The sequence below is a fragment of the Chiloscyllium punctatum genome, chromosome 10 (genome assembly GCF_047496795.1).
Source record: "Chiloscyllium punctatum isolate Juve2018m chromosome 10, sChiPun1.3, whole genome shotgun sequence".
Lineage (NCBI taxonomy): Eukaryota > Metazoa > Chordata > Chondrichthyes > Orectolobiformes > Hemiscylliidae > Chiloscyllium > Chiloscyllium punctatum.
In genome coordinates, this window is record NC_092748.1 from 54,088,437 (window position 1) to 54,114,812 (window position 26,376).

The 26,376-nt window shown below is 36.9% G+C and overlaps 3 protein-coding genes and 1 long non-coding RNA gene across 4 annotated transcripts; 1 reads left to right on the forward strand and 3 right to left on the reverse strand.

The window, feature by feature from the left end:
* Positions 1-7,753: 7,753 nt before the first annotated feature.
* Positions 7,754-12,681, reverse strand: hoxd11a (homeobox D11a). Its single transcript, XM_072579160.1, has 3 exons — positions 12,254-12,681; positions 9,163-10,103; positions 7,754-8,593 (listed from the first exon to the last, which is right to left on the reverse strand). The coding sequence occupies exons 2-3, from the start codon at positions 9,818-9,820 to the stop codon at positions 8,361-8,363; spliced, it is 891 nt and encodes a 296-aa protein (XP_072435261.1). The 5' UTR covers positions 9,821-10,103; positions 12,254-12,681; the 3' UTR covers positions 7,754-8,360.
* Positions 7,799-11,463, forward strand: LOC140482155 (uncharacterized). Its single transcript, XR_011961673.1, has 2 exons — positions 7,799-10,394; positions 10,943-11,463. It is a non-coding gene; the product is annotated as an uncharacterized lncRNA (long non-coding RNA).
* A 2,569-nt stretch (positions 12,682-15,250) lies between the features above and the next one.
* On the reverse strand, positions 15,251-17,867 carry LOC140482147 (homeobox protein Hox-D12). Its single transcript, XM_072579157.1, has 2 exons — positions 17,248-17,867; positions 15,251-16,513 (listed from the first exon to the last, which is right to left on the reverse strand). The coding sequence occupies exons 1-2, from the start codon at positions 17,825-17,827 to the stop codon at positions 16,275-16,277; spliced, it is 819 nt and encodes a 272-aa protein (XP_072435258.1). The 5' UTR covers positions 17,828-17,867; the 3' UTR covers positions 15,251-16,274.
* Positions 17,868-22,030: 4,163 nt separating this feature from the next.
* Positions 22,031-24,565, reverse strand: LOC140482148 (homeobox protein Hox-D13). Its single transcript, XM_072579158.1, has 2 exons — positions 23,842-24,565; positions 22,031-23,518 (listed from the first exon to the last, which is right to left on the reverse strand). Exons 1-2 carry the CDS (start codon positions 24,527-24,529, stop codon positions 23,268-23,270), a joined length of 939 nt encoding a protein of 312 aa, XP_072435259.1. The 5' UTR covers positions 24,530-24,565; the 3' UTR covers positions 22,031-23,267.
* Positions 24,566-26,376: the final 1,811 nt, after the last annotated feature.

Sequence of the window (26,376 nt, forward strand, 5' to 3'; positions counted from 1 at the left end):
CAATGGAATTTGAAAATGGCCTTGAAGCACTACCTCCCCGTACATCACATGATCCACAACCGGTTGAATTTGAGCTTAACTGTGGACAACAGCGACACCTACAACAGCATTTCAAAAGCGGCACCCACTCCAGCTCATTTAATCCCCACACCGACCAGGACTCAAACGTTTCATCAAAGCCATTCCTCATACTGTATAACCTTACCTCAAATAACAGTGATGATCGTGCTGCTAAAACCCAATCATTTCGTTTTCGATAAAGTGAAAGAAAGGGATAGAAGAAAAAAATCGCTGTAATTTCTGGACTTTGGAAATTAAAACATAGTCCTTGTTTGAAAATGTCGGCGAAATGAAACGTGTACAGAGCAGGTTTCTGATCTGATTGTTTTTGCAGTTTCAGCGATGCCGGCGGTGCATCAATTGCTTGCATAGTGCATAGCACGGCTTTTAGATGTATATAAACCGAGAGACCGTGCACATTGCTCTGATGTGAACCAAACATTTGGTGAAATCAGTGTAAGAATTTTTTTTGTATTTTTTTAATCTGCATTCACTGGTCCAACTTTTTCCCTGATAGCATTCAATTATAATTAGTGGAGAACATGAAAAACATTTCAATGTATAATAAAACTAATGTAAGTTCCGAAAATTGACCAGCGGCGATAAGAGTCCACATTTGAATTTCCGTAAAACATCTTACGCGCTGTACTTTCCATTAAGATAGCTAGAGTGCAGGCTTTCAGATGTTGACGCCAAACACTTCTATAATGTAATTGCATTTGAACATTTGCACAGGCACCTTCCAACACTGTGGCTGAGCAAAAACACGATTTGCGATCCTTGCTATTAGTTTAGGGGGTATAAATTTAGTCGGTGCTTCTGGTGTTTGGTCTCAACCAGCTTATCCTAAAAATAGACCTTAATTTTCTAATTCTCTCACATGTTTATGTTGAGCTGTTGATAACTAGGTTGGACATGTTCCAACAATCGACAACCAAACCATCGCCAAAAGCAACGGAAAGACACACACCGTATTTTCTCCCCAGCGCCAGCAGTGATAGTGCTTGATATTTTCGGGATTCACTCTTGTGGATGGAGTTGCAGAACTGTGTTAACACCGCTTGCAGCTATTTTTCAGAACTCTCCAACTGGAGAAATTTTTCCGTTTAACAGTACATACCTACTTCCGGTCACTGGGAGAATCCTTTGGAGTTCAAGAAAATGTAAACCACGATGGGCATCAGCTATGGAGCAGCTATGGGAAGTACACACAAAGCCGACGAGATTTTCTTCTCAGCAAGACGAACAGGAAAGGGGACAGTGTCAGGGTCAAGGCTGTCACGGTTCCTCTACTTCTTTTGGGATGTAAATGTACCGTTGAAAATGTTATCGGATTTTGCGAATGTTAGCCTAAATTAAACTTCAAAAATTCTACAGATATTTAAAATGAACAAGAAGACGCATAAATACCTGCGGGACTTGTAAGTCATACTGAAGAGAATATAAGACCATTTCCGTAGATTATTTGCGGCTCTTTATTTGTACAACGTATTTTTGATTTGATAGGTGTTGTGATCCAAATCTGTACGGTTAACATTCAGGCGCCTGTGCACTGCTAACTTTTAGGCTCAGTTGAAGCGAACACCGATTCTAAGCCATAACTTCGTACACTATGCCTTGATGTTGCGTCGCACATACAAATCATTGCAATCAATTAATATTTTAAGTTATACATAATTATCTGAATCTTATTCATTCCAAATAAATCACAATCCGGTTCTTAACACCTAATCTTGTGTGACAAAAGGCAACCAACTTGGCTTTGAATGTTCTTCAACTGTATTTTTTCTGCGTGAAATCATTCAGCAAAACTGAAAGAATAACTTAAGAGGCGAGCGATAAGACAGGGTAGGTAATGCATCCATTTGAATCAATGAGACATCAGTAACAATGCTCTTATTAGTTAATTCGCCGTCTGAACTAAAAATGGGAGTTGGTATGGATTGAAGTAAAACTAACCCTCCAGGCAAGGCCAGGAGTAGTAGGATAAGGGAAAACTAGTTGTTGTTTTGGGTGTTTTAGAATAATTTTGTAACATGCTTGAATATATGTAAACTGAAAAAAACACGCTTGGTGCACTGATTTTGGCATTATATTTACCCTCGTCAAATATCATAACGGAAAATCATAACGCCTGATTAGTGTAAACGTGAATACAGTTTGTCCCCAAATAAAATAACATTTCACAGTCATTGTTTTACTATTTATAATGCATACAGCGACTGTATCTGGAGTAATATAATGATTCAACAACTGCTGGGAGCAATAGACGAAGCTGGATGGTTTGTTTATGTATACAACGAATTGTTGAACGAGAGCCAACAGTATGCCTTTATTACAATACACCTCCTCATAATATAAATAAGATTCGAATTCATGGTGAACAAAGTCAAACCAATTGTGATTTTGTAAGCGACGAAAAGTAAAACGTCTCGGGATGGTGACTTAGGAAGTAAGAAAGACAAGGCCCGATGCAGACAAATATTTCTTGCAGCCTTGAACGAGAGAATTCTCTGGGTCCTGAGGCCTGCACAATACAGTACTGGTATTTATATCCAAATTATTATCTCAAAACTGAATAGCATTCAGAAAATAGTGTTATACTTGAATGGTCAACGCATAGCTCAAAGTGTTTTCACCAGGAAGTCTTTTTTTCATTTACTACAGTATCCTCAGCTCCGTGTCAGCAACTTGTGCAGCCCATTCATTGGCACCTTACATTTGCCGTCGCATTATACCGGCTATGTTAAAAGCAACATTAGTTAGTAATAATATTTCGTAAGTCTTTGCCGTAATGCGTTTGTATTTATGCGTCCATTTATCAAATTGCTAAGCAAGAAATTGCTAAATCTGCAAAACCACTTTAACATTTTCGTCTACATTTACAATATTATTTATTCACAATAATCTGTTGTTGGTTGTGTTAATATTCTTATATAAAGCAAAGCAATTATCGCTGGTTATCATGAACCAAGCCTTACTATTACACTGCAGCAATTGCCAGGATTGCATGTCAAGTAAACAAAATAATTTAATTGTATCAAGCGGTCCTCTATGATATACTATAATTGTTCATTTCAATGTACTCAAATAAAATGATTAGTTTGTAAACCTATATCATAAGACCCCTAGTATGATAAAAAAAAGCTCATAAAATATTACGACTGTAGACACGCAGGAATTAACGGCTATGAAATCTTTGAACTATAGAGTTTCCTGGTATGCAGGGGAAAAGATTACAATATCAAATACAGTTATCATGAGAGTACACTCAACTCATGCAGAGCTGGGTTTTAGTGGAGGAAAGGTTATATTGATAGCAACTAGAAAGTGAATTGACTGATTAGTCTCCGAACGATACTTCAATGTTTAATAACGTAGTTATAAGCTGTTTATGGGAGAAATGTTACACACAATCCTCCCTAAATTAAGTCTAATGATGGAGCTTAATTAAAACCTCGTAATGCATTAAAGCGCCAATGTGGGACGTGATTTGCTGGAAGGACTGTGTACAAGGCAAGCTTATTGAATGCTAGATTTAAACAGGAACATGAAGGCTGCATTATTGCATTTGCACTGCTTGCAACATTGAAGAAAGCAACAGTTCCCTTCCGTACAGGCACATGCCAACAACAACTTTATTGTCAAAACAATAGAAAGAACAGTTAAGTTCGAAAAAAGTTGGCTGTATAATTTTTAAATCTTTGCAGTGTTTTGATTGACCGATTTGTTTCTGTTTTTTTCTTGTACCATTAACCAAGCTGTTGGCCCTGTACTTTGATGGAGGCTCACATTTCTCCTTCCAGGCTTCCCACTAGCCTAAACTGGCATGGTCTTGTGACCATGAAACCGCCAGCCGTTTGTACCTTCACTTTCACCTTGAATCTTTTGACCGTTTTACCACGCTCAGAACTCAAAATGAAAGGTTATTAACGTGACGCGCCTGCTATTAATTTCAGCTTGAGCTTTTGTTTATGGTTGACAGATAAATGTAACAAAGGTTGAAAGAACCTATACTCTTTAGCCGAAATAGTTCATAAATATCCAGCTAAAATGCGTACTGAAGCTTACCTTATCCTATCTTAGTTTGTCACCACTGTTGATTTAAAAAAAACCTTCTCATGTTACTTGTAAATACTTCGGAAATATTTTTGGTTACGAGCGTTTTCAGTTAAATTGTGAGTGAAAACTAAATTATATTGAATACAATTGCCGCATTATGTCCGATTACAAATTGCGAACGACTAGCAACTGAGTGCCACATATTAAAATCAATTCACTCCTTGTCACATTAAATAAACTATTACGTTTCTACTATCAGTAACTACCATATGTATCAAGAAACATTTCAAAGTCTCGGAATATTAGCATGCTCCTGTTTTAAATTCAACGCGGTTTATCTGAGTAGAATTAGCATGATGTCACCATCGTGTAAAATAACTGGACAGGTCAATATTTCCTTTTCAAAACACTTTTCAGTCATAAAAATACATTACATAAATAAGTGCAAAACAAATTTTTCTCGCACAATTTGGCTAAAGTACTGAACTGACGAGAATATAGTGGCCAACTGTGAATAAACTAGCCTTTCCACAATCAGGGAGTTAACTCTTCTTCTGAAACTTCCTTTTGGACAAATAGGACATGTAAATCAAAATAACTTATTGATTAAGCAAGCATTAATAGCGTTGGAACGGGAAATAGTGACTATCACGGGTACTGCGATCAACCGCTTTGACAATTTAGAAAGCATTCAGTCTGTTTTACAGGACATTACGCATTATTTCCTGCCGCACAGAAGAATTATTGCAAAATGCTAAAAACAACTCATCATAAAAGAGAAATGAATATTCTGCTGATTACGTATTCTGTAACAACTCAACAATCACTGTGAATGTGGAACAAAAGGAGGATGGATACCCTACCATTAGACTGGGAAATGATACTTTTTTTTATTCCACTTTAATTGTTCATAGAAAATTGCCGCCAGATATTTCTTGTTGCCAGTTCTGAGAAAATGCTGTCGTTATTGATTTTTTCCTTGAAGTAGACACTCCTTAAAGATTCCATTTTTCGCTTCTACAAAAGAAGGTAGCAATTTAACAGACAGCAAGAATGTAAACAGTGTTCCTTTGTCATTTTAAGAATTGGAAATCAGTGGTGAACCCAAGTCAGTATCGAGATGAAATGTATTGCCTGAAATATTGCTTGACTATCCAGCATTATTCATTTCAAAACCCCGCTAAAACTGTCTGGATTGTGCAGACGTTACAAGGAGGAATGCGGTATTGAGAAGGAGATGATTCAGATACTGTGCTGCCATTTAAATCGACCATATCGCCAGAAAGTAAACGTAACTGTTTAGTCATTTTTATAACGTTGGCTGTTTGATTTTATCATTTTCACTTATTGTTACATGGTTTCGCATAATTTTCTAACCTAATGGCATTCTATCCTCTCCGTTCTTTTCCGCATTCTCTTTGCGAGAATAATGTCCCAACGCTATTAATGCTTGCTTAATCAATAAGTTATTTTGATTTACATGTCCTATTTGTCCAAAAGGAAGTTTCAGAAGAAGAGTTAACTCCCTGATTGTGGAAAGGCTAGTTTATTCACAGTTGGCCACTATATTCTCGTCAGTTCAGTACTTTAGCCAAATTGTGCGAGAATAATGTATCAACTCGGATATGTTCCTTGTGTTGCATGTTTGCGTTTGGCTCTGTGCCATTACATTGTAACTTCGCTCAATAACTCCGATCAACAAACTTAAGCGAATATACCGAGTGAAAGTTAATAAACCTTTCCAAATAATGCAATTGGTAAATTGGTTTTATTTATTCGGGACTCACTACGATGCAAAAAGTTACGCCTTAATTTTTGACGCCAACAGTAAGCAAACTTACGATTGCACTGAACCGACTTGCATTTAATCCCAAACTTCGACACGATGTTCCAGATATATGACAGAAACAAGGATAACTTAATCAGTTGGAATACTGACATTAATTAATTTCAGTTAATTTCCTATTCATCCCCGAAAGCCGTTATCAATATATTGGTGGTCTGGACTTAACCGTAGAGCTACAGCGCGCCGCCGTGTGGCCATTTGCAGAATTAACTGTCCTGGCAATCATTGTAAACTGGCCTCGCTGTTTTGACATTTTTTAATGACCCTAATCAAATTATATATGTTATAGCAATTTAAGTAAGATATTCAGATGGTAAAATTATGCTTAGAACGGTACCGTGTGTTATATAGATACAGAGAAAGTAGAATGGCAATGATTGCTGCGGAAATTCTATTGAAACGTAAATTATATTCTCCCACATTTCCATGGAAACCGAAACACTCGTGGCTGGTTGGTATAGTGTGTGGACGCATGATGAAGATTTTTGACCAGTTCAGCCTGCATGAGAATAGCCTATATGGAAAGATGCTGCTCTTAACGGCTAAGCATAGAAGGACAAAGGAACCTTCGTATTGAATAATGTTACACAAAAAACTTAAGTGTGTATTATTGAATGTAACTTTTCGAAAGCACAACTACTCATCTACAATAGAGATAAGGAAAACTGATTTTTCACGTTGATCTTTTTGTAGCCTTCAACATGCGCATTTTAGTATAACATGGTATAGTAACATGTTGAAGCTTTTGTCTTTAGGAGGGAAGCTGTAAGAACAACCCAACAGCCACCAGGCGCCTCTGTCTTCCAAAAGGTTAAAGGTGACGACCTTGACATTATAGAAGTTCAAAGGCAACATTATACGAATTCTCTTTTCGAAACATACTTCAACATACCCACGAGCAGATGCGACTTTTTCAGTTTCATTCGAATTTGAATTAAGTCCAACCAATAGGTTTGATGGATCTTATCTGAGATCCAGCTTTTTAAAAAAAAACTTTTTCATATGATGGACGTTATAAACTCAATTGCTTTTGTGTTTTCCTTCTTTTTAAATCTATTTTCTTTGATTACTTTCTTTTCTTTTGTTTGCTATGTCGTGCGGGACCTTTCCTTCGTGAGTAGAAGGTGTAATAAGTCGCCATTAAGCTGGTTAGAGCGGTCAACTTTACGATGTTGTCTAGACAGTTCAAGGTTTTGTAAACAGCAATGCTATGTCATGCGGCACGGAAACTTGGCAAGTCCTTTTCGAAAGAAAACGTAAAAGTTTTGAGAAGTCTTGCTCACTTCTTTGTCACTGAGACACTGATGTGTTTATACATTTAAATGCACCTCAAATTAGGATTCAGCTTCTTTTTTAAAATGCTTTGCTGTTGACGTTCTGTACAAGAAAATGAAATTTGTCAGTTCATTCCTAGACCAAAACACATTTAATCCAATTATGGATACAAAAATTGTAATTAACGATCATGTTTACGGGCAAAACACAAAGTAAATATTCTGCTTTTCATTTTAAACAAAACCATTCGCAGAAAGGCGCAATCTATGAGCCGGACATTAATTTGCAAAATAAACAATTAAGAATGCTGGAAAGGCCCAGCATTTCAGGCACCATCTGGTATATTTCAGATTGCCAACAACCGCATAACTTTGGCCTTTGCAACAAATTGTACTGTACTGTATTGCAGAGATAAACAATATTTGCTTTTTTTCCTGGGACAACTTGAGGCCCTACGGTAAGACTGTTTAGCACACTCTAGCCATATATTCATTAAAAAAGCTTTATTGATAAGATTTTTTATAAGGCTTTTATTCATTTGAGACAAAACACATTTTAACACATGCATTTACCATGATATGTCAATTAGCTTGTAACCTTAAAACAAAATTATCATTATAACAGCGTTAGACATCGCTAGCTATAGTTTTGTTTAATTACTTAAAGAAATACAATGGAAAAAGTAAACTAATAAATATGGATTTTTAATGAGGATACACACAGCTTGAACGAGTATGGTTAGTCTAGCTGCACAATGACTATAACGCAAATAAAAAATACTATATTATCTGATTGACCTATCGCTTTGAACGAAAGATTTCTCCATTCCAGCCCTCTGTTACCCCGGTTTATTGTTTAAATTCTTCGGTTGGAACTGAATAACCCAAATACTGAGGTAAGAATGTTCTCTAACACACGTTACGGCCATGGTTCCCGCACAACCGTGTCACCTTAGATCCGAAGTTACATCGATCGTAGTAAGGACAGTTTTTTTTTCTCCGCGTAAGAACATCAAAATTATCCTCTCATCCTTGCAGTCACTCCTTCTGTAAATAAATATTGACTAAGGCAAAGGGGAATTGCTGGAAGATAATCCACAGAGTAAATTGTATCGCAGTCACAATAAAGGATTGGCAGTAAAAAAGTGCAGCCGGTCTCTGCTGAGTTTCTTTTCTTTCATTCTTCGATTCTGGAACCAAATTTTGACTTGTCGATCGGTAAGATTTAACATTCTCGATAACTGTAAGCGTTTTTCTTTGTTTATGTAAACGTTGAAGAAAAATTCTCGTTCAAGTTCCCGGATTTGGTATTTGGTATAAGGGCATCTCTTCTTTCTGCATCGCAGGGGGCCTGATGGAAGTAGGTTTTAAATATAACGTTACAAACGACCATATCCAAACAGACGTGCTCTTAAACTCTTGCACTTAAATTCGATACCAAAGGATGTACATAATGCTCATAGTTCAACATATCTATTACGTCCTGATTTCAATATTTATTATCTGATACATTTTTTTAAATGAATGCACTTAATTATGCTTCCACTTTCTGAAGTTTGATTTCCGTTATATTTCCATTGAAAGCGGCAATAACAGGAGGAGACACATAAATGCAACCACGCCTTGTTAGTATGGAACAAAAATGCACTAGTAATCAATTGAAGCGCGAAATAAACTCTTTGGTCAAATCGCAATGATATTACCGAAATCGTTTTATAAGGGTAAAATGGACAATTGGTGATTTTTCATATTCACGAAGCCCACCTAAACCGATTTCCCGTCGTAAACAGTCTTTACAACTTTAAAACAGATCTTATAGGGTATATAAAATCCTTCGTCTGCTTATAAAATTTCACATAAAATCTGTGAGACAAAATGTGTTGGCCCTGTATTCCAACCCCGCGTTCATACGGCACTTACCAGATAGGCTGCTTTTCTCGGCCCCGATGTTACTGGAGGACTCGACGGTGTTTTTTCCGGTTGTACTTTCTTTCTCCTGGCCGGAAGAAAATTTGTCAGATGCTGTGATGGTCTTGTGCATCGACCCAGACTTTTCGCTTAACTGTTCATAGTTGGAGCAGTCAGAAATCCCATAAGCTGTCTCAAAAAACTGATCAAAGCCTTGAGGAAGTATTCCATTCCTCCCCACCGCCGTGTAGAAATTGCAAGATGGATTTGAGCCTGCACGCTGGCTGTATACAGGATCATTTTTAAACAGCATTCCCGTCCTGGTCGGTGGTTGGATATAGTCCCTATGCATTATTTCTTCTGCAGAACAGTAAGGGCCATAATTGCTCCTATAATGCCATTTAGTTGAATGTTCTAACCCGTAATCTCTGAACGACACCTCTCGGACAGGTTGAACTTGGGTTAAATTAGAGGAGTAAGGAAATGTCATTTGGCAAGTAGTGCTCTGCGGTAAAAATGTTGATACTGACGAGAAATCTGGGGCTGAAACATAGTACGTGCAGCTGGGCAAATACATGCTGGAGGCGCAGCTACCACGGTCTTCAAACTCTGTCATATTTTGTTTTCGGAGTTGCGAGCCCAAATGATCAGGATCGATGATGTTAAACATGCTCCATGTATTCTCCTCTAAAAACCGACGAACAGGGTCCGCGAAAGAAAAAAATTGGAAACGCAAGCTGACGTGCAATTCATCCTGATTGATTCTAAGGGCAAACGAGTCATGTGATCCACTGTCGGAATTACCATAGATCAGTTTTGGTCATTAAGATCCATCCTTTGCAACTCGAAGGTATTACTCTCGAAATTAACCTATCGGCTTTCAGTGTCGGCTAGGTAGCTCGTTTAACTCGTAGTGCCAAAGATTTGCCTTGTGACCAAGGATAAAGCAAACACTGTAACAAAATAATTTAATTTACACACCACAGTCTGTCACAGATACCTTTCTATATTTGGAAACTTCAAAAACATCTGCGATGTTTCATTAACTGTTGAGGTCACGTTCTACCAAATAGGGCCAATGCAGATTCTGATATTTTTAAAATGCAAAAACAATAATCTGTCACAACTAACTAAGAAGATTTCCAAGCTGGATTTTGGCCGTTCACAAATGCACAATACACAGTTTAAACTCAACTGCGTGATCAGGTTGGCGTGGTAATAGAATTTTCGACATGTGTCTCATGGTAAGAGATTAAGTGAAAAATGTCTATTATAGCGACAGACAATACCGGCATTTTTTCATTTTTTATTTCGAAAGGCGTGTTTTTCATGGGTAAAATCGAGTTTAACAAATAATAAAATCGTTATCTACTGTTGAGCTTAGATTTATCAGATATTTAGAATAGGGGTTATAGATGCTGTAGCTTATATCGCACAAAATGACCATCCAATGACCCGATCATTTTAGAGTTTTGTTAGCTATGAATCATAAATATGTGAACTGAATCAGATTTTGAAGTTTGTTGCTTTGTGGACTGCGGCAACACTTTATAATTATTTCAGAATGGTTGCGCCATAATATTAAGATTATTCCTTGCCGCAACACTGTGACCATTTCTAAAACATCAGGCTTGATCATTGCGTAAAATCTTTACTGCAATTTCATCTCGTCATATTCGTGGTTAAAACCCACCGATGGAAGTTCCACGCAGAAGCTGGAAATGGCTTTTTGTAGGCCGGGAATTAAAACTAGCAATTTGTTTTGTTAATCCGTATTCTTTCCCATTTACAGAGCCTAGTATATGCAACCTACCAACCAAGAGGTTGATTTGGATGAAAGAAAAGTGCTTGAATCTGCAAATGAAAATTGTCTTCTGTCCTTTAAGTGAAGGCCAGTCAAGCGAAGGACATCGAAGCGAATACTTAAGTGTAACTGTTAAATGCGAATTGATTTAAAGAGGGAAAAGGTGCGCTGAGAGAAAAATAATTAGAGAGAATATCTACTCATGTTCTAATTTACGTTTATTAACTCGTTAAATGCTTGTCATTATCTATCATAACATTTATCGCGCACGACCAAGCAGGATGGATGTTTCTAATCGCTTTTTCTTTTGGTCAGTTCCAAATACACGGTTTATATTATATCTATTTGCCAATTAGTTCGAAATTCTGTTGTAATCAACTGGAGTACTCTGAGGATAAACCCAGATGAAAATACAATGAAAACGTAAATATCATTGATTCTAAACGGAATAATTGCTTGGTAGAATATTTTTTTCTAAAGTTTTAATTCAAATTAAAATTTGGAAACCACAGATGCATTGAGCTTCGATTTGTTTATTCTTGCTTGAACCTTACAGCCGCATTTATAAAATGCGACATCCAGTGGCTGTTCATATAAAGTATATGAAATCGTATTACATCAGTCGTTGAGGTCGAAAAACACATTATTGTCTTTGTTTCTTGTAACATAACGATAGTAGTTAATCTTAAATTAAACTGAGTTGATTATCATGTCCCCTCTGATCACTTAGACCGCAACATGCAGTGAAGTTACATTGAAACGAGGGCCGCTTGCCGAGTATCATTCCTACACAATGATTTGAAATGAGAAACACATAGTTTATATATTCATCTATACTTATGTATTAACACATGTTTAAAGAAATGTCTTCTTGAATGTATATTCCCTTTGTACAAAAAATAATAATATCGTTGTGTGTTGTTTTCATGGAATTCGCTGAGGTATGCTCCGGTCATAATTTGACTTTCATTGTTCCATATAATGGTTGTAAAGATGAAATGTGCCGGCAATGGTCTCCAACTCATTTCTAAGCTAGTACGAACTGGCCAATTAAATAACATTAGTCAACGTGTTAAAAGATCCGGTTCAGTACTGTGGCAAAAGCTGTAAAAGAGAAAAGGAATTAAAAGTGTCCTTTGTTCTCATCTCGTGTTCAGATGACCAGTTCGGCCTGTATTGAATACTAAATGAGGACAAATACCTAACAAGCTGCTTAACATCGACAAAGAACCAGAGGCGAGTCTGGCATACCAAGCTAAGAGGTTTACAGTTTATAAATTAGCATCGTCACTCTCTTACATGGAACAAAAGGCGATGTTCGAGGAAAGTTTGGTAGGCGTATTTTTCTCTTACGCAATTCTTCAAGTCGACCAGTTGTTGTTTCACGTTGACGTTCCAGGCAAAATATTAGCGTCTTCTTTGTGTTTTTGTCTAACTGCACGCAACATTAAGTATTTCGAATGTGAAAAAAACTCATTAGTCAAGCAAAGTCCACGATCAGTAGGTATGTTAGACTTGTGCAATCTAAAAAGAGACACTAACTTGACCTTAACTTTGTTATGGCGCCCCCAGTATCTGGAGAACATGTACAGACACCGTCTGGCAGACTGACCCATAAAAGTGAGATGAAAAAGAGATTCTGAACGATTTCAACGTAATGTCGGACGAATTTCCAAAGCTCTGGCTCAGACTTCTGCCGAGACGATCGCTTTGTTACAGTAGTACGTTTTAATTTTGGAGTGATTACTTTTACTCACAATTATCAAACAAATTAATGTAAATATCTCTCTGGAATGATGTGCCACATGTATTTGCACTCGCCGTAAAATTAGTAAGGGGTAAAAAAACAGAAATTCAGCACCAGGCTCAGATTTCATCATCCGAAAATAAAACAGCAGCCGTTGGAAGAACAGAGTGATTCTGAACTTGGTCCGTTACTTATTCAATTTGAAAGGCAACTGACAATGCCGAAACGCTGGATTATCAGGATAGTCTAAGTTCACAACTGAGTTAGAAATGTAATCGCGCTGATAACGCTAAAATTTCAATATTACCGGGTGCATAGCATTATAGATTTTGAAATAAAACTTACGTATTGACAAATGTCCAAGAAAATGCATAAGACCTTCTCAAGAATGGGCGGGCATTCTTGACTTCAGACGAATTGATGACTGCATTTGATTCGCATTATTGTTTTTAACGTGGCGCTTGAGGGTGTCCTTCTCGTGTTTGGTAGAAGCTCCTCCAGACTTACCAGCCCATACTGCAGAGCTACGCAGTGTTTTATTAGGTCGCAGTGCCTCCACAAGCTCCCCAAATTAAATGGGCTGGAAGTACACATTCACGTTAATTCTATCCAACTCTCTAAAATTGAAAACTTCTTCATGCAATCGTTTTTTCCTTACATTTTTGCTAAAGATTCATGCAATCTCATGTAAAAGTTTACAAGCCGATTGAAACGAACCTTTGATCATTGAAATCCATATTTTACATCCAATTGTAATGGAAGCTCATTCACTTCAATGTTATCTGGTTTCAAGGTTTTCACGTCGCACCTGCCTTTTTGAAATGTAAAACGGTTCGACAATCATAGTAATATTTCTCCCTGTTACCATAATTCTAACTATGCAAAAATGATAGTTCGAAGCCTCTGGGTTGCATATCTTTACATGCATTTCATTGACTTGAAACAAACACAAAGCCCGGAGACAAGGGAGATGAAATGTTGCTTTCAAACTAGCAAATAATTGAATGTTAAATTCGAATCAAATTAATGTTACTCAATAATTAAAATATGTGCGTATTGTTGTAGCGCATCATAATAACTTGCCTGAAAAAAGTCTTTAAATTTCATAACATCGCCCAAATTCTAATGGCCGATGTTATGAACTGTTATATTTAAGGCCATGAAACTTTGCTGATTAATTCTAAGCAGGTACTTGGCAATACGTCCAGAATTGAATAGCTAGCCACATTTTATCAGAGAACGTTTATTTGCATTGATATATTTCAATAAAACGTCTTAAGAGGTTCATGAAATCGCACAGTGCATGTTTAATTAATAGGAGTCCAGAGAAATGGCGGGGTTAGAAATAATGGCTGTTCCTGCCCACCCACGTCCTGAGTTGCTCGAATGAGACGCGAAATGACTGCAACTCATTCATTGTCGGTCACATCTTCTCATAGCTGCCGAGCTCAAATGTAAAGTGCATTTCCATCAAACTACATTTTAACAAACGAACATATTCATATCAAAACACAATTTAAGATTTTTGAATTGATTAAGCATTCACCATACTTGAAACCGCCAAAGTAGAAAAGAAATTAACTTAGGAGGACCCGAGCATGGCTTTGTCATGAAAGGAATGTCGTAATAATATTTATGGAAAGGGGTTGATATCCCTTGATTCCGTTTTCGAAAAATCAAACACTATTGCCAAAGTTTCGAACTGTTCCATGAGAAAAAAAAAACAGGCGCAATTTGAATCGTAGTCAATCTGTGTGACAGGAAAGAAGTCGTATTCTCGTTTTAAGTGAAATAGATGCATGGCGACCTACACCCGTATGGAATCATATTCAAATGCAGCAAAGAGATTATTTCATTTCATAACCGTTTGTGAAAGCCTGCCTTAAATCTTTTGCACTCTGGCGATGAAGAATTTGAATTATTATAAACTGATAGAAACGCCTTAGCTGGCGGGGGCACATATCCTGTCGATTAAAATAGACGTGAGCCCTAAGTGAAAATAGTAACGGGGCTGAAGCTAGCGATAAATAACACGCTGCAAAATCAAACTTCAGCTGAATAAAAATAGCTATCCCCAGGATGTCTCTGCACTGTGTGCTTTCTATTGTTGCAGCGGCCTTGCTTTAATACCAGAACATAACCTAAAGCACTTAATGTTCGTGTAGGTATAATCTCCTTAAATGTTGTTGTTCTCCAAGCTTGGAATTTCCAGTTACTCGAGATTTTATACAGCTAAATTCCAATTAGATCGGCAAACTGCTAGTTTGCATATCTCGTATAGAAAATTGACAAACAGTGGTTGGGTACATGATATTGAGACAATATTAGTTGAATAATGATGCGACCGTTTATAGCTATTGCTTACAAAACTCCATCCTCTCAAATGTTTCTAAATGGTAATTTAAATTTCCAATGCTCTAAGCGAAGCACGGTGTGTATCAATGCGTTCACCGCTAGTATCTAAATATTAGAATGTATTCACAAATTAGGTGGCGAATTAACGTGTTACTGGAATGAATGCACTGCAATAAATCAATCGCAGAAAAACGTAAGGTGTGTTTCTTTATTTTTATTTTGTTCAATATGATCCTTTAAAGAACTCAAGAAAAGTACAATTTCATAACAGTTTCCGCACCCGTGTGTTTTCATTTATCATTTGTCATTTCTGGCGCAGTTGATCATTTTTGTTATTTTATGGACAGGATTCATGTGCAATTTCAGCAGAATAACTTCGGATTATGAAACCGAAGTCGCTGGAGCTTTGAAAACAACTCGGCGCCAAGATATTGGTCAATCACAAAATATCAATAATACCAGCACATTTCGATTCATTTAATTAAATTCATCACACACTGTTATCGCCTAGTGTGGAAATACAGTTTTCGAAAATCAAATGTGACACTCCTATTGGTATGCGTATTTATCAGAATAGAATTAACCCACTGTCCAGCTCCAGCTTCACAGTAAGATTACAAAACATGAACTGTATATACAAATGATAAAAATGTTTCGTCGTTCATTTTATTAGAACTAAATGTACATAGGTAGAGTGCATGCATAATAGTTACATATTTAAGATTTATATTCCAACGTTCCATTCTAATGACCTGTTGTACTTACATTCTCAAATGCAGAATATCTGCTTTTTACTCGAACGGAGTCATGTGAAAATTTAAACAAATGGAGGAATCAAAACAATGACAAATGTCTTTGAAACTAAAATGACGATGAGAAGAGGCCGGCACGTTATCCATGAACAGCAAAGTACAGACCACAACAAGTCAAATTTGTGCCTTACGATAATTTCCTGCTATGGCAAATGTTCACGAGGTATTCGTAGTTTGCATCTCAGTCCCTGTATGTTGCTGATGTTTAACTAAACCAACACGCCCTGGACTAGTGGCAGTGGCAATGTAATGAAAGATTGCTGTTTTATATGACAGCACGTCAAAGGAGCACCTATCCATTAAAACAATGGATATTCTTGATCTACATGCTTTCTGTAAGCAAGCTTAGTTAGCATTAAAAGTTCAATTCGCGACCTTGAAACTCACACATGAACTTTACTTTGGCCTAAAAGAGTGAGAGTGTTTGTTCGCGCATTACAAGCCTTTTCTTTTTCATACGCCGGTTTTGAAACCAGATTTTTACTTGTTGGTCGCTCAGATTCAGTCTATCGGACAATTCCTTCCTCTTCTGTCGATTGATGAACTCGTTCGCCAGAAATTCATTTTCAAGTTCAGCTATTTGCTGTTTTGTGTACGGTTTACGTTTCCGTCTTGACCTCACTTGGGTTGGACACCAGGGCAGCCCTGCAGATGGAAACAGAGAGAAACAAGTTGAAGCAATGGAAACACTTCACCAGCTTTCATTCCAAAGCGTTTTCATTTTTCAGTATGTTACATTATCTCAGACGATACTCTTTTTTAACGTTGCAAGGTTCATTTGATGCCGTTTACAGAAATGTTGCTCAAAATTCGACAAAACAATATAAAAATTTCGACTTTTTGTGATACCTGTTCTTTAGAAATAACGACAGAAGCGTGGTAAACTTTTCTATGATCAGATCAATGACCCAGATACATTCTTCATATTAGGCATTCAAGTATCTTAATGTTCAGTAGAAAATTCAATCGCAATTACAAAGTCCAAAATAAAAACATTATAGAAAGTTGATAATAAAATGTAACAAATTCAGGACACAGTTACGATTACATTATGTTAGTGCTAGCTAGCATTTACACTGAAATATTTGATTGTAATTTAAATGTTGTGATTAATTTAATTTTAAACAAGTTGATCTATCATCCATTGATCTCTGCTATGTTTTTAGTTTCAGAGTACTTTATTCTCACGTTAAAGTCATTTCTATAATTACAGGGTTACTTTCCTGCTGTTCTAAATGTAATAAGAGCAAGGTTTCCAGGACCGCTGCTTGATGCTCAATACATGAATTTCACATGAAGGTGGCAGGTAGTTCTTTTGGAAAGGAAGGAGAATTCAATTTTCAAATGATCATCGTTTTAATATTGCATTGATACTATACCATCAGAGGATCTGTTGCATACTGGCGTTACTGGTGACTGTAATGACATACTGAGGCTCACACTTTGCTTGATACCATCATTTACAGTGGGAGAGTTGGAATTCAATTCAAAGCCTTGGTTATGTAATGACGAGCCATGTAGAGATGTTTCCACGTTTGGGTACTCATACTTGGAAGCATTGACGTTGACTGAAGAGGGGATGCTGGAATCACTTGGATAAGACTGATTGTGTCTACATCTCTCTTCCAGTTTGCGGCTGCTGTCTTGGAAGTAGTATTTGTTCGGCTCTTCGCCGGCTGCTGCCTTCTCTGATCCATGCTTATTGATGCTGATGGAGACTGAGTTGCTGAGGTAGGACTGAGAGTAGCCGCTAAAGGCGCGGCTCTGCGGCGGCGATGCGCATGGACTCGAAGTCCACGGGAGCGAGCACACCTCCCGGCGAGTATAGGAGAGTGCTGGCGACAGAGTTGCTAGTTGAGTCCCATTCGGACGCAGATTGGCGAAGTAGAAGGGCTCCGGGCTGGTAAAATTTAACAGGGAGCCGACATAGCCTGAATTTAGCAGATTGTGCTCGCACATTTCCGAGCAGCGCGATCAGATCCTCTCTGTGCCCTATTTAGCTTCCAGACAGAGATAAACGAAAGACGCTTGCTGATTGGTTCTTTGACGGTCACAAGACAAACGGAAACAGCTTTTTTTTCTGGAACCGCCTCCGTCCCGCTGCAACTCACATCTGAAATGTCCAAGTACACGTCCATATGCACCTTCACCCTAATCTACGGCAGTTAGCCCGACATAACTCCCTTAATTCAACAGGATGCGTACGCAGTTCAGAAAATAAGTATTTTAACTTGTTATAATGACATACATTGCAATAGATATCCGAGGATCCCACATACTCCTGAAGGGATTAAAATGTGGCTTTTTAATTCATAGAGCTTGAAATAAAATGCTTTAAATAAAGTTTCATACGTTTTTACGGTTCCTTGATTCTTTCCAGTCCATTTCATAATTACTTAACATTTATTAATAAAATTGATATGAGATTATCTGCGATATTATCTGACATGCATCATTTTAATTGGTGGTATGTAACATTTGCAGGCAGAAGAAAAGTAGGAAATGTTAATTAAAAATACCTTCTACTTTTCATATTTTAACTTGATTACTTTTAGTATTCATTATAATTCAATATTTCTTTCAACCGCTGTGGCAAGGATATCTATGTTCATTTCAGACATGCTGCATATTTTATCTTATTTTAAATATTTTAACAAAAAAAGTAACGACGCATACGAAGGTACGCGGTAACAGTGTTTCAAAATTTTACCCGTGGGCATTTTGTGCAAACTATCTACCGGGGCGTCTAGAAAATACATTTTGCACCTAACCAAGTACAGGACGTTTGAAACACCGAAAAGATCTGTTAATGCATCAAAAAGACTAATGCGCATTTTTGTAAAACAAATGCATTTATAAAACTGAACAAGAAATTTGGGTCTACTGTAAAATTACTGTGATATTCCAATTCGTGTTATTCGATTCCATTATTTAAGACATTATTGACAAAATTTCAGCAAGTATTAAAGTATGTTTGCATTATGAACTGGAAATTAAAACACCCCCTTTTAATGTCTCCACGTTTGTTTCGAATAGTGTCGAGCTTAACATGTGAATTGTGCTTAACATGTGCTTCTGCAAGTGGAAATATTGAAGCTAAATTTGGTTGCGCGTCCGTGTTTACAATAGGCACATTTCAGTTATATTCAGTAGGTTATTGATTATCTCCCTTGATGTATTACATTTCTGTACAAAATTGAGGCTTCCCAAGAACGTTGCTCGTTTCGTTTGAACCGCGAACCCTCGATTTAGAACACGTCAAAGAAAATTTTGAATGAAAATTGCTGGAGTAAATACCACGCTTTTCTTTTATATCTGTCCTCGTTAGAATTCCTAGAAATAAATATTAAGCGACATCTGTAGTTATGTCCATGGAATTTTTTTGATCATTAAAAATTAATACGGCTTTTATAAATTGAACATTTCAAATTAACATTTAAAAATAATAATTATGCTAAAGTGTATTGACAGCAGATCAAATGGAATTAAGTACTAAACATATTTATTCTATCTCATTGTATTCTGCAAACAATTCTGACTCCAAATACGACAATCGATAAGTAAAATTCATGCGTAGCCGCTAAGGAAACAATACGATGCATGTCTAGCGTTGTAGCAACTACAGAAATGCGATATTCTATTTTCTTTTTGTTTATACTATTAGTAATTATTGGCCCGTAGGGTAACAATTTACTTCGTCTTCCAATTCATATATTTGCAATATGACACGAATTGGCTTTCAGTAAATATCATGTGCACTAAAATCAAAGCAGATACCGCCATCACATCCTCACCGGAAAGGAAAACGACTGTTCGTCCCCTGTCTCTTTTATGATCCCACGAAACCCTAAACATGCCGAGCCTGATTCTTTCTTAAGATTTTAAATTTCGAGTGTAATTGCGAACAAGCCTACTTTATCCCAAGGCGGGTCTCCATCTAGCAATTTTTGCAAAAACGACAAATAACTAAAAAAAAAGACTCAGTTCAAGGTCAATGTCGAATAGGATCAAATCGCCATTTTTTAAAAGAAATGACGTTTACTTCGTTTCAGTGCAAAATGGGCTTTCGAATTGAAAGTCAGCTCAGTTTGAAAATTTAAACCACGTCAGACACAACTGAGGGTTTCACTGGAAAGACTGTGACTAGAGAAAGAAAGTGAATGAAGATCTTCACTTTACACCTACCATAAGCAACGCTGCTTTATTGCACCGGATGTTTTCTCAAGACTCTCATTCGATCAGGAGTTTCATTTCGGTGCTGCTTATGAAATTCGACAGTAACGTATAGATGTGTATACCGAACAAAGCTACAATTGAATAACACGCATGCTGCATATATCACAGAAACTCGTATTAAGGTTAATTCACCTATATTCTTTTGTTTACAATATAAAACCAAAGCCGGGCTGCGCTTGGCTTCCGGAAAGTGAACGCGAAGTAAACTAATATATAGGAATTAAAGCTTGATGTATAAGTTCTATAAAATACAATAATGTTAAAAGTTGTCAACTATTATATTATAGATTATAAAGAAGTTGAGCACCGGCAATCGCAAACTTTACAGATCTTGAATTGCAATACTTACACTATCGATTTTCTTGAAAAAAAACCGCACAATACAGCTGTTTAATTTGCAAATTCAATCTTTCAAAAAGATCTTAAAGGAAGATAATATTGACCTAATTTGTATTTTAGTTGTTGCTTTGCAGCGTAAATTAAGAACGACCATCTTGTAGCCCGCGCTACCACAGCTCGAAAGATAATGTTGACCTATGTTTTACCGAGGGTTGCCCAGCAGATGGCGAACTAGCTCTGCGATCAGGGTAGTCCTTATTATTCATGATGCTAAATAAAGTCAAGGTCAAAGACTATAACCATAGTCAAGGTCAATGGTAAATAGAAATTTGACGTCAGGGCGCTATACGCCCTGCCAAAATTGTACCTTAATATAATCGGGCTCCGACAATTTTAATACAAGAAAATTAGCCTATTAAATATGACAGAATATGGAATTTTAGTGTGACTTAAAAGATCATAATTCTTCCCAATTTCCTTCTGAAACTGACAGGCAGAACCTAGCGCAATGCACAGGAATACACTTGGAAAGAAAGTGTTAGCAGCTGGTAAATAAAGATGGCAGGGTCAGGAGCATTATCACCTACTAAGTTCATGCTCATATAAATTGAAGCAATGGCACTCAGCTTAATTCTAAACTTCATCACTTAATATTTCTACGTTGAAAATAGGAACTGATAGCTTTCCTCACTTCCTCGTCTCTACAATGATTTCCTTTTGCTTACGAATTCACAGTGCACTAATTCTATTCCGAACACATTACCCAGATCAGCATGTTTTGCTTCATTTATGCATCGTCGCCGGCAACGATGGCACAATAGTCATTTGCTTTAAACTATGGTGCGACTACAAGGTTGCCTGCCAAATGATTAATTTAAGCGTAAGGCATAAGGAAAACCATTAGGTTTATTGTTTATACGTTTAAATGTATTTAATAATTTTAAAAATGCACGATGGTCTATATTTTATCGTGCCTCTCCACAGAGCGTTCTAATAACGAACTGGCACTTTGCAACAGGCAGTTTATTTGCGACAAACCTTTGAAAATATTGGGATATTTGTGCGAAATACGCGCGATCCTATATTGAATTAGCCGACACTAGGAAAAATGAGACACTGGCATCAACCCATGACCTTTCTAACCCGACGTTAATATTCTATTGGTACCAATAATATTAAGACTTTTGCTCATTTCATGACCGACTTGCTGCAGAAATTTGAATTTAATCTTTTTTTTGTGTTAAAGCACTGCATCCTGGACACAGCGCATGTCCCAAGTTCTTTATAGTATATCGTAGTTTGAATTTATTAATTTATACGCAGCGAGAAAATACTGGGGAATATGTTCAAAAAGATACTAGTAAAATATTATAAAATAATTAATTTTAACACTGTCTTTCTTTTAAATATTAGTGTTTAAGAGGTTGCATTTTCACCCAAAAATAAGGAGGCACTAAGGTGACTTAGGCACACGTATAAATTAGAAAAGCATTTGTGTAAATGCTGATAAGCTGAATCTAAATATGGCGATATGAAAAGTCAAAAAAAATTGAACCCATTTACAAGAAATATAAAGCTTGAAGACAGTTAAAGTGTGATTTGTTTTAATATTTTACACGGCATAATCAAGTAAGAAAACCTCCCGAGTTCGTATTTAACTCGTCCTGCATAAAGAAAATGATGGACAAATTGAGCACATATTTAAAATTGTACACAAAACATAGAAATAATGCCAAACTTCTCCACTATGTTACTCCTACAGTTAACGTGATTACAATTTAGGTATACAGCGCAACAAGTTAGTAATTAGGAAACAGCTGTAAAAGTTTCAATTAAAGGCACCGCATTCAAAACTACCATGGGGCTTTCAAATATATTAGCACTTCTTTCGAAAATAACAGTTTTAAATGAACAGAAGACTTATATGCAGAAACATAGCTTTTCATACTTTAACATAACTTTTAAGGACATCTTAACTTTGACAAGCATTTCGTTTGAGATTGAATTTATGATTAATGCTAACATTTGTTTAGGACAATATGTTACTACAGAACCTTCTGCAGTGAGTAAACAGAACGTTCTTTCTAAGCTAAATAATTTATTATGAAAATGATTGTAAGTTCGCTGCCGATTAATATGATAAAATATCTTACGAGATTGTACCGCAGTTAATCTGTAACTATCTCATTTATAATCAATTTCTACCTGGCACAGATTTAAAATGGTATCTTAGCAGTATATTTTCAATTATTCACAACGGAATGGATTCGTTGCTAATATATATTGTTAGCATTTGAATCCACTCGCAACACAGCCACCTTGCAAAGCATGACTGAAAACCTAAATGTTAAATAAAAATGCTTTGCATTAACAAAGTCATAAATACTTTTCACTTAATGTCAATTTTTATGTTTGATTGTATAATCAGTTGTAGTCGCCATTTTATCTGGGTGTTGCAAACATCAGCAATTTAGCTGAACCCTCGAAAATATGACTTAAGACTGAACTAAGCATTTATTTGCGACAATATGTGCAATTCCACTCGTGAAAATAATCCAGCACGGTAACACAAGACAAGTATGCGAATGTGGGACTTTTCACATACTGAAGAGTGCCTTATTTCTTTGAAAGTGGTGATGAAGTCAGATCAAGTATTTTAACAAGTTTTGCACAACATTTTGTGTAAATTGTTATTTTACGATTTGTTTATAAATCCGAAGCTGTAGCTCGAAAGTCTTCCACATTCAGTTCGTTTCCTTTTCTGAAGAGAAGACCATCACATGTAATTCACAATGCGCCAGCACGGTTCCTGATATCTGCGGTATCAAGGTATATTTTCTTTGACTTTAGAAACCACTTTCTTCTCCTTGACTCTTCTGTTCTGAAACCAGATGGTGACTTGTCTTTCGGTAAGATTGGTGGCAGTGGATATCCTTCGTCTTTTTTCCTTAGTTATGAATTTGTTTGTGGCGTATTCTCGCTCCAGTTCTTTGAGCTGAGTTTTCGTATAAGGAACCCTTTTCTTCCTCCCTCGTCTGTAAATGTTTATGTCAGTCTGATTGTGCATCACGTCTCCTGGGGAAGGGGGGGTGGGTGGGGGGGGAAATGCAATTGATAAGAACATCAACTTCAAATAGTACCAGTTTAACGCGTTTTTGGGAAAAAAATGCAGTTACCACGCAATCCTTTAATCTTTTAAGCATAATTTTAGGCATATGGTCAATTCACTTCAACGTTTTTCAAACCCATGCTTAGTGTGTGTTTTCAGGTATTAAACTTTTGAAATATAGCAAATTAAACAACTAGTTAATTCCTGACAGCATTAAACCAAACCAACGTGAAGTGTTTTATACATTAAAAAAAAGCAACTCTTTTCGGTGAAAATCATTTCATAATACCTGGCAGAGGAGATTTCCAGAAATGTGGAGTCTGTGTCTGATCTTTCGGACAATATACTTGACCATTCCAGCCATTAGCAAATGTCCAAGGCTGGTAGCCCTCCATGGAAATTAAGGCTTCATGCCTTGGCTCTCCGTGCCCGCTTATTGTAGGGACTACTGGAACGTCCAAATAACCAGAGACCCGTTGGTAGGGATTGGGGTAGCTCTGATAAAATGCAAATTCTTTTGCCCTGGATGACACCTCGTCAGTGGGGACAGGCGTGTTAGTCAAACCCGAAACGTCCATGTATTTGTCCACTGGATAACCGGCCAGAGATGCATGGGCACCGGATTTCAGTCCAGTTTGCTGAATGCCAACATTTCGACAACTGTAGTAACTGCTTCCAAAATGATAGCCGTAACTTATCGCTGGATTGGGAGGGCTTGTGGGAGCTGGGCAGGGACTGCACTGCTTGGCAGATTCAGAAATGACAGAATGCGTTCGATCTCCGACGGAGTAAGCGGGACCCGAAGATAAAGAATTATGATGAGCTCCAAATGCAGAGGGAGACAGAAAATTCCTGCATTGATTAGAAGGGACGTTCCCTCCCAATCCTTCCATTTCCGAGTTAGTGGTGTTATTTCTGTTGTGTAGGTACCTGATTGTATCAGTCCTCCAAGGGGCTGAAAGAAAAGAAGCTGTCATATCACGACCCACTGCAAACTAAGTACTGCTTTAGAGAAGCAGCCTCGGCAGTGAGAAGAGGTGCTTATTTTCACTGATTAGTGTGTGCACTGACCAACTGAAATCTGATAGGTCGACACTGATCACGTGACACGCAGCGACTGAAGCTAGCTTCAGCTGGCATTGCATTTCTTTCCCAATGTTTAAACACTTTAATTTTTCCTCAATTCAGTCAACATAATTGACTGCAGGAGCCGCTGAATATTGAAGTTAGAAAACGCGACGGTGTTTTCCACTGCAGTACCCTTACGATGTGTTTCACTGAATTTGATATTCTTGGTATCTTGCACAATACAGGCTGTAGAATAAACACATCATACGTACGGCCTACATTATTCTCTTTGAGTAGATTTTTCTATTCCATTGAATTCTTTTTCAAATAATTCCACTTCAAATAAAGCTTAGACTTCTTTTACAAAATAACAATTTCACATTGACACGAAATTAATTTTAAAAACACACTGGTAGAAATTTTTGAATGTTTGCATATTGTGACGAATAAACTAGGCATCAACCTGTTTAGTAACAAATGTATCGCTCAGGATAACATATAAACCATTCGTTGTTGTAAACTGCACTGTTTGCGCTCTTCTACACACAACTGTGAAATAGATTGGAAGAATCATTACTTGTTTCACCAATTCATGAAACGGTCAGACGTATACGGATTTCCCCTTGAATTTTATATTAGCTAAGTTTTCGAAAATTCGGGGAAGATATTTCGGATGTATGTTTTATTTTCGCTCAGACATTCGATCTATTAAAATGAAGGCTGTTTTATTTAGGATATTCCCCAATTTAAACTGATGTGTTTCCATGCCGTGGAGATTGCAGATGTCTGATACTTCATTCTGATTTTCATGCAATAACCTAATTGTATGTTATCCCATTGCCTCTTCAGCATAAGCATATTGCCAGTAGTTTGCATTTCGCGTAAACCAATTTACATTATTCTCAATTGCTACAAACCTGTGTCAGAATTCGCGTCTACAGAGCAAACAAATCTAATTTCTGGAAAGGTATCGCCTTCAACAAAAAGGAAATGCCTTTTTCTTTTATTTATGCCCGGCTTTAATTATGTAAAATATGAAGATTTTGGACTTTGAGGGTAAATTCCAGCATAATTCGAATGCATGATTGAATTAACTAAAGGGCCAGATGATATAAAAACAAATATTCGCTGATGTAACTCCGCTGTAGGAAACAGGGCATATTTTGATCAGTCAGGTCTACTTTAGCAATAACTTATGATGTGGAAAACTATTCCTTCAACCATCAACATTAATTTTCCATACACGCATTCTCATATTTGGTAAAGCCACGTTTTGTGAGACAAATCAAACAATACTTTGTAACTTACCTTAGAATAAGCAACTCGTAATTAATACGCTACAAATATTGTAAAGCAATTTCCGATTAATTAAAACGAAAGAATTTCATTTACGGGAGATTTTTAGACATAAGTAATACATTGCCATTAGCTGTGATAACAACAACCGCAGTCATATTTTACAATGTTAAACGGATAATGAAAAGTGGTTAGATAATGTAACTTGGTTTGCAATGACGGATATTGTGGAAAAGTGAAGCTCCATCTTAATCTTTCATTGTAGGTACCTTCCCGAGCTTGCAGTTCCCGGATACGTAAATGTGTTACCGATATTGACACTTGGAGAAACTTATCAGAATGTATTCGACACTCAGTAACTGAAAACACTAAATAATTTTAAAAAACATCATTCTGTGCGCGAATAAAGTTCAGTGCTGTTATATTAAAATCAGACATTTTCAATCTTGTCTTAATTTTT

Coding starts and splice junctions, on each gene's coding strand:
- hoxd11a (XM_072579160.1), bottom strand. CDS start 9,820: ATGTTTAACATCATCGATCCTGATCATTTGGGCTCGCAACTCCGAAAA. Junction 8,594..9,162: donor CGAGAAAAGCAGCCTATCTG/GTAAGTGCCGTA, acceptor TACTTCCATCAG/GCCCCCTGCGATGCAGAAAG.
- LOC140482147 (XM_072579157.1), bottom strand. CDS start 17,827: ATGTGCGAGCACAATCTGCTAAATTCAGGCTATGTCGGCTCCCTGTTA. Junction 16,514..17,247: donor ATGCAACAGATCCTCTGATG/GTATAGTATCAA, acceptor TTCCATCTGCAG/GGCTGCCCTGGTGTCCAACC.
- LOC140482148 (XM_072579158.1), bottom strand. CDS start 24,529: ATGACAGCTTCTTTTCTTTCAGCCCCTTGGAGGACTGATACAATCAGG. Junction 23,519..23,841: donor CTGGAAATCTCCTCTGCCAG/GTATTATGAAAT, acceptor CCCCTTCCCCAG/GAGACGTGATGCACAATCAG.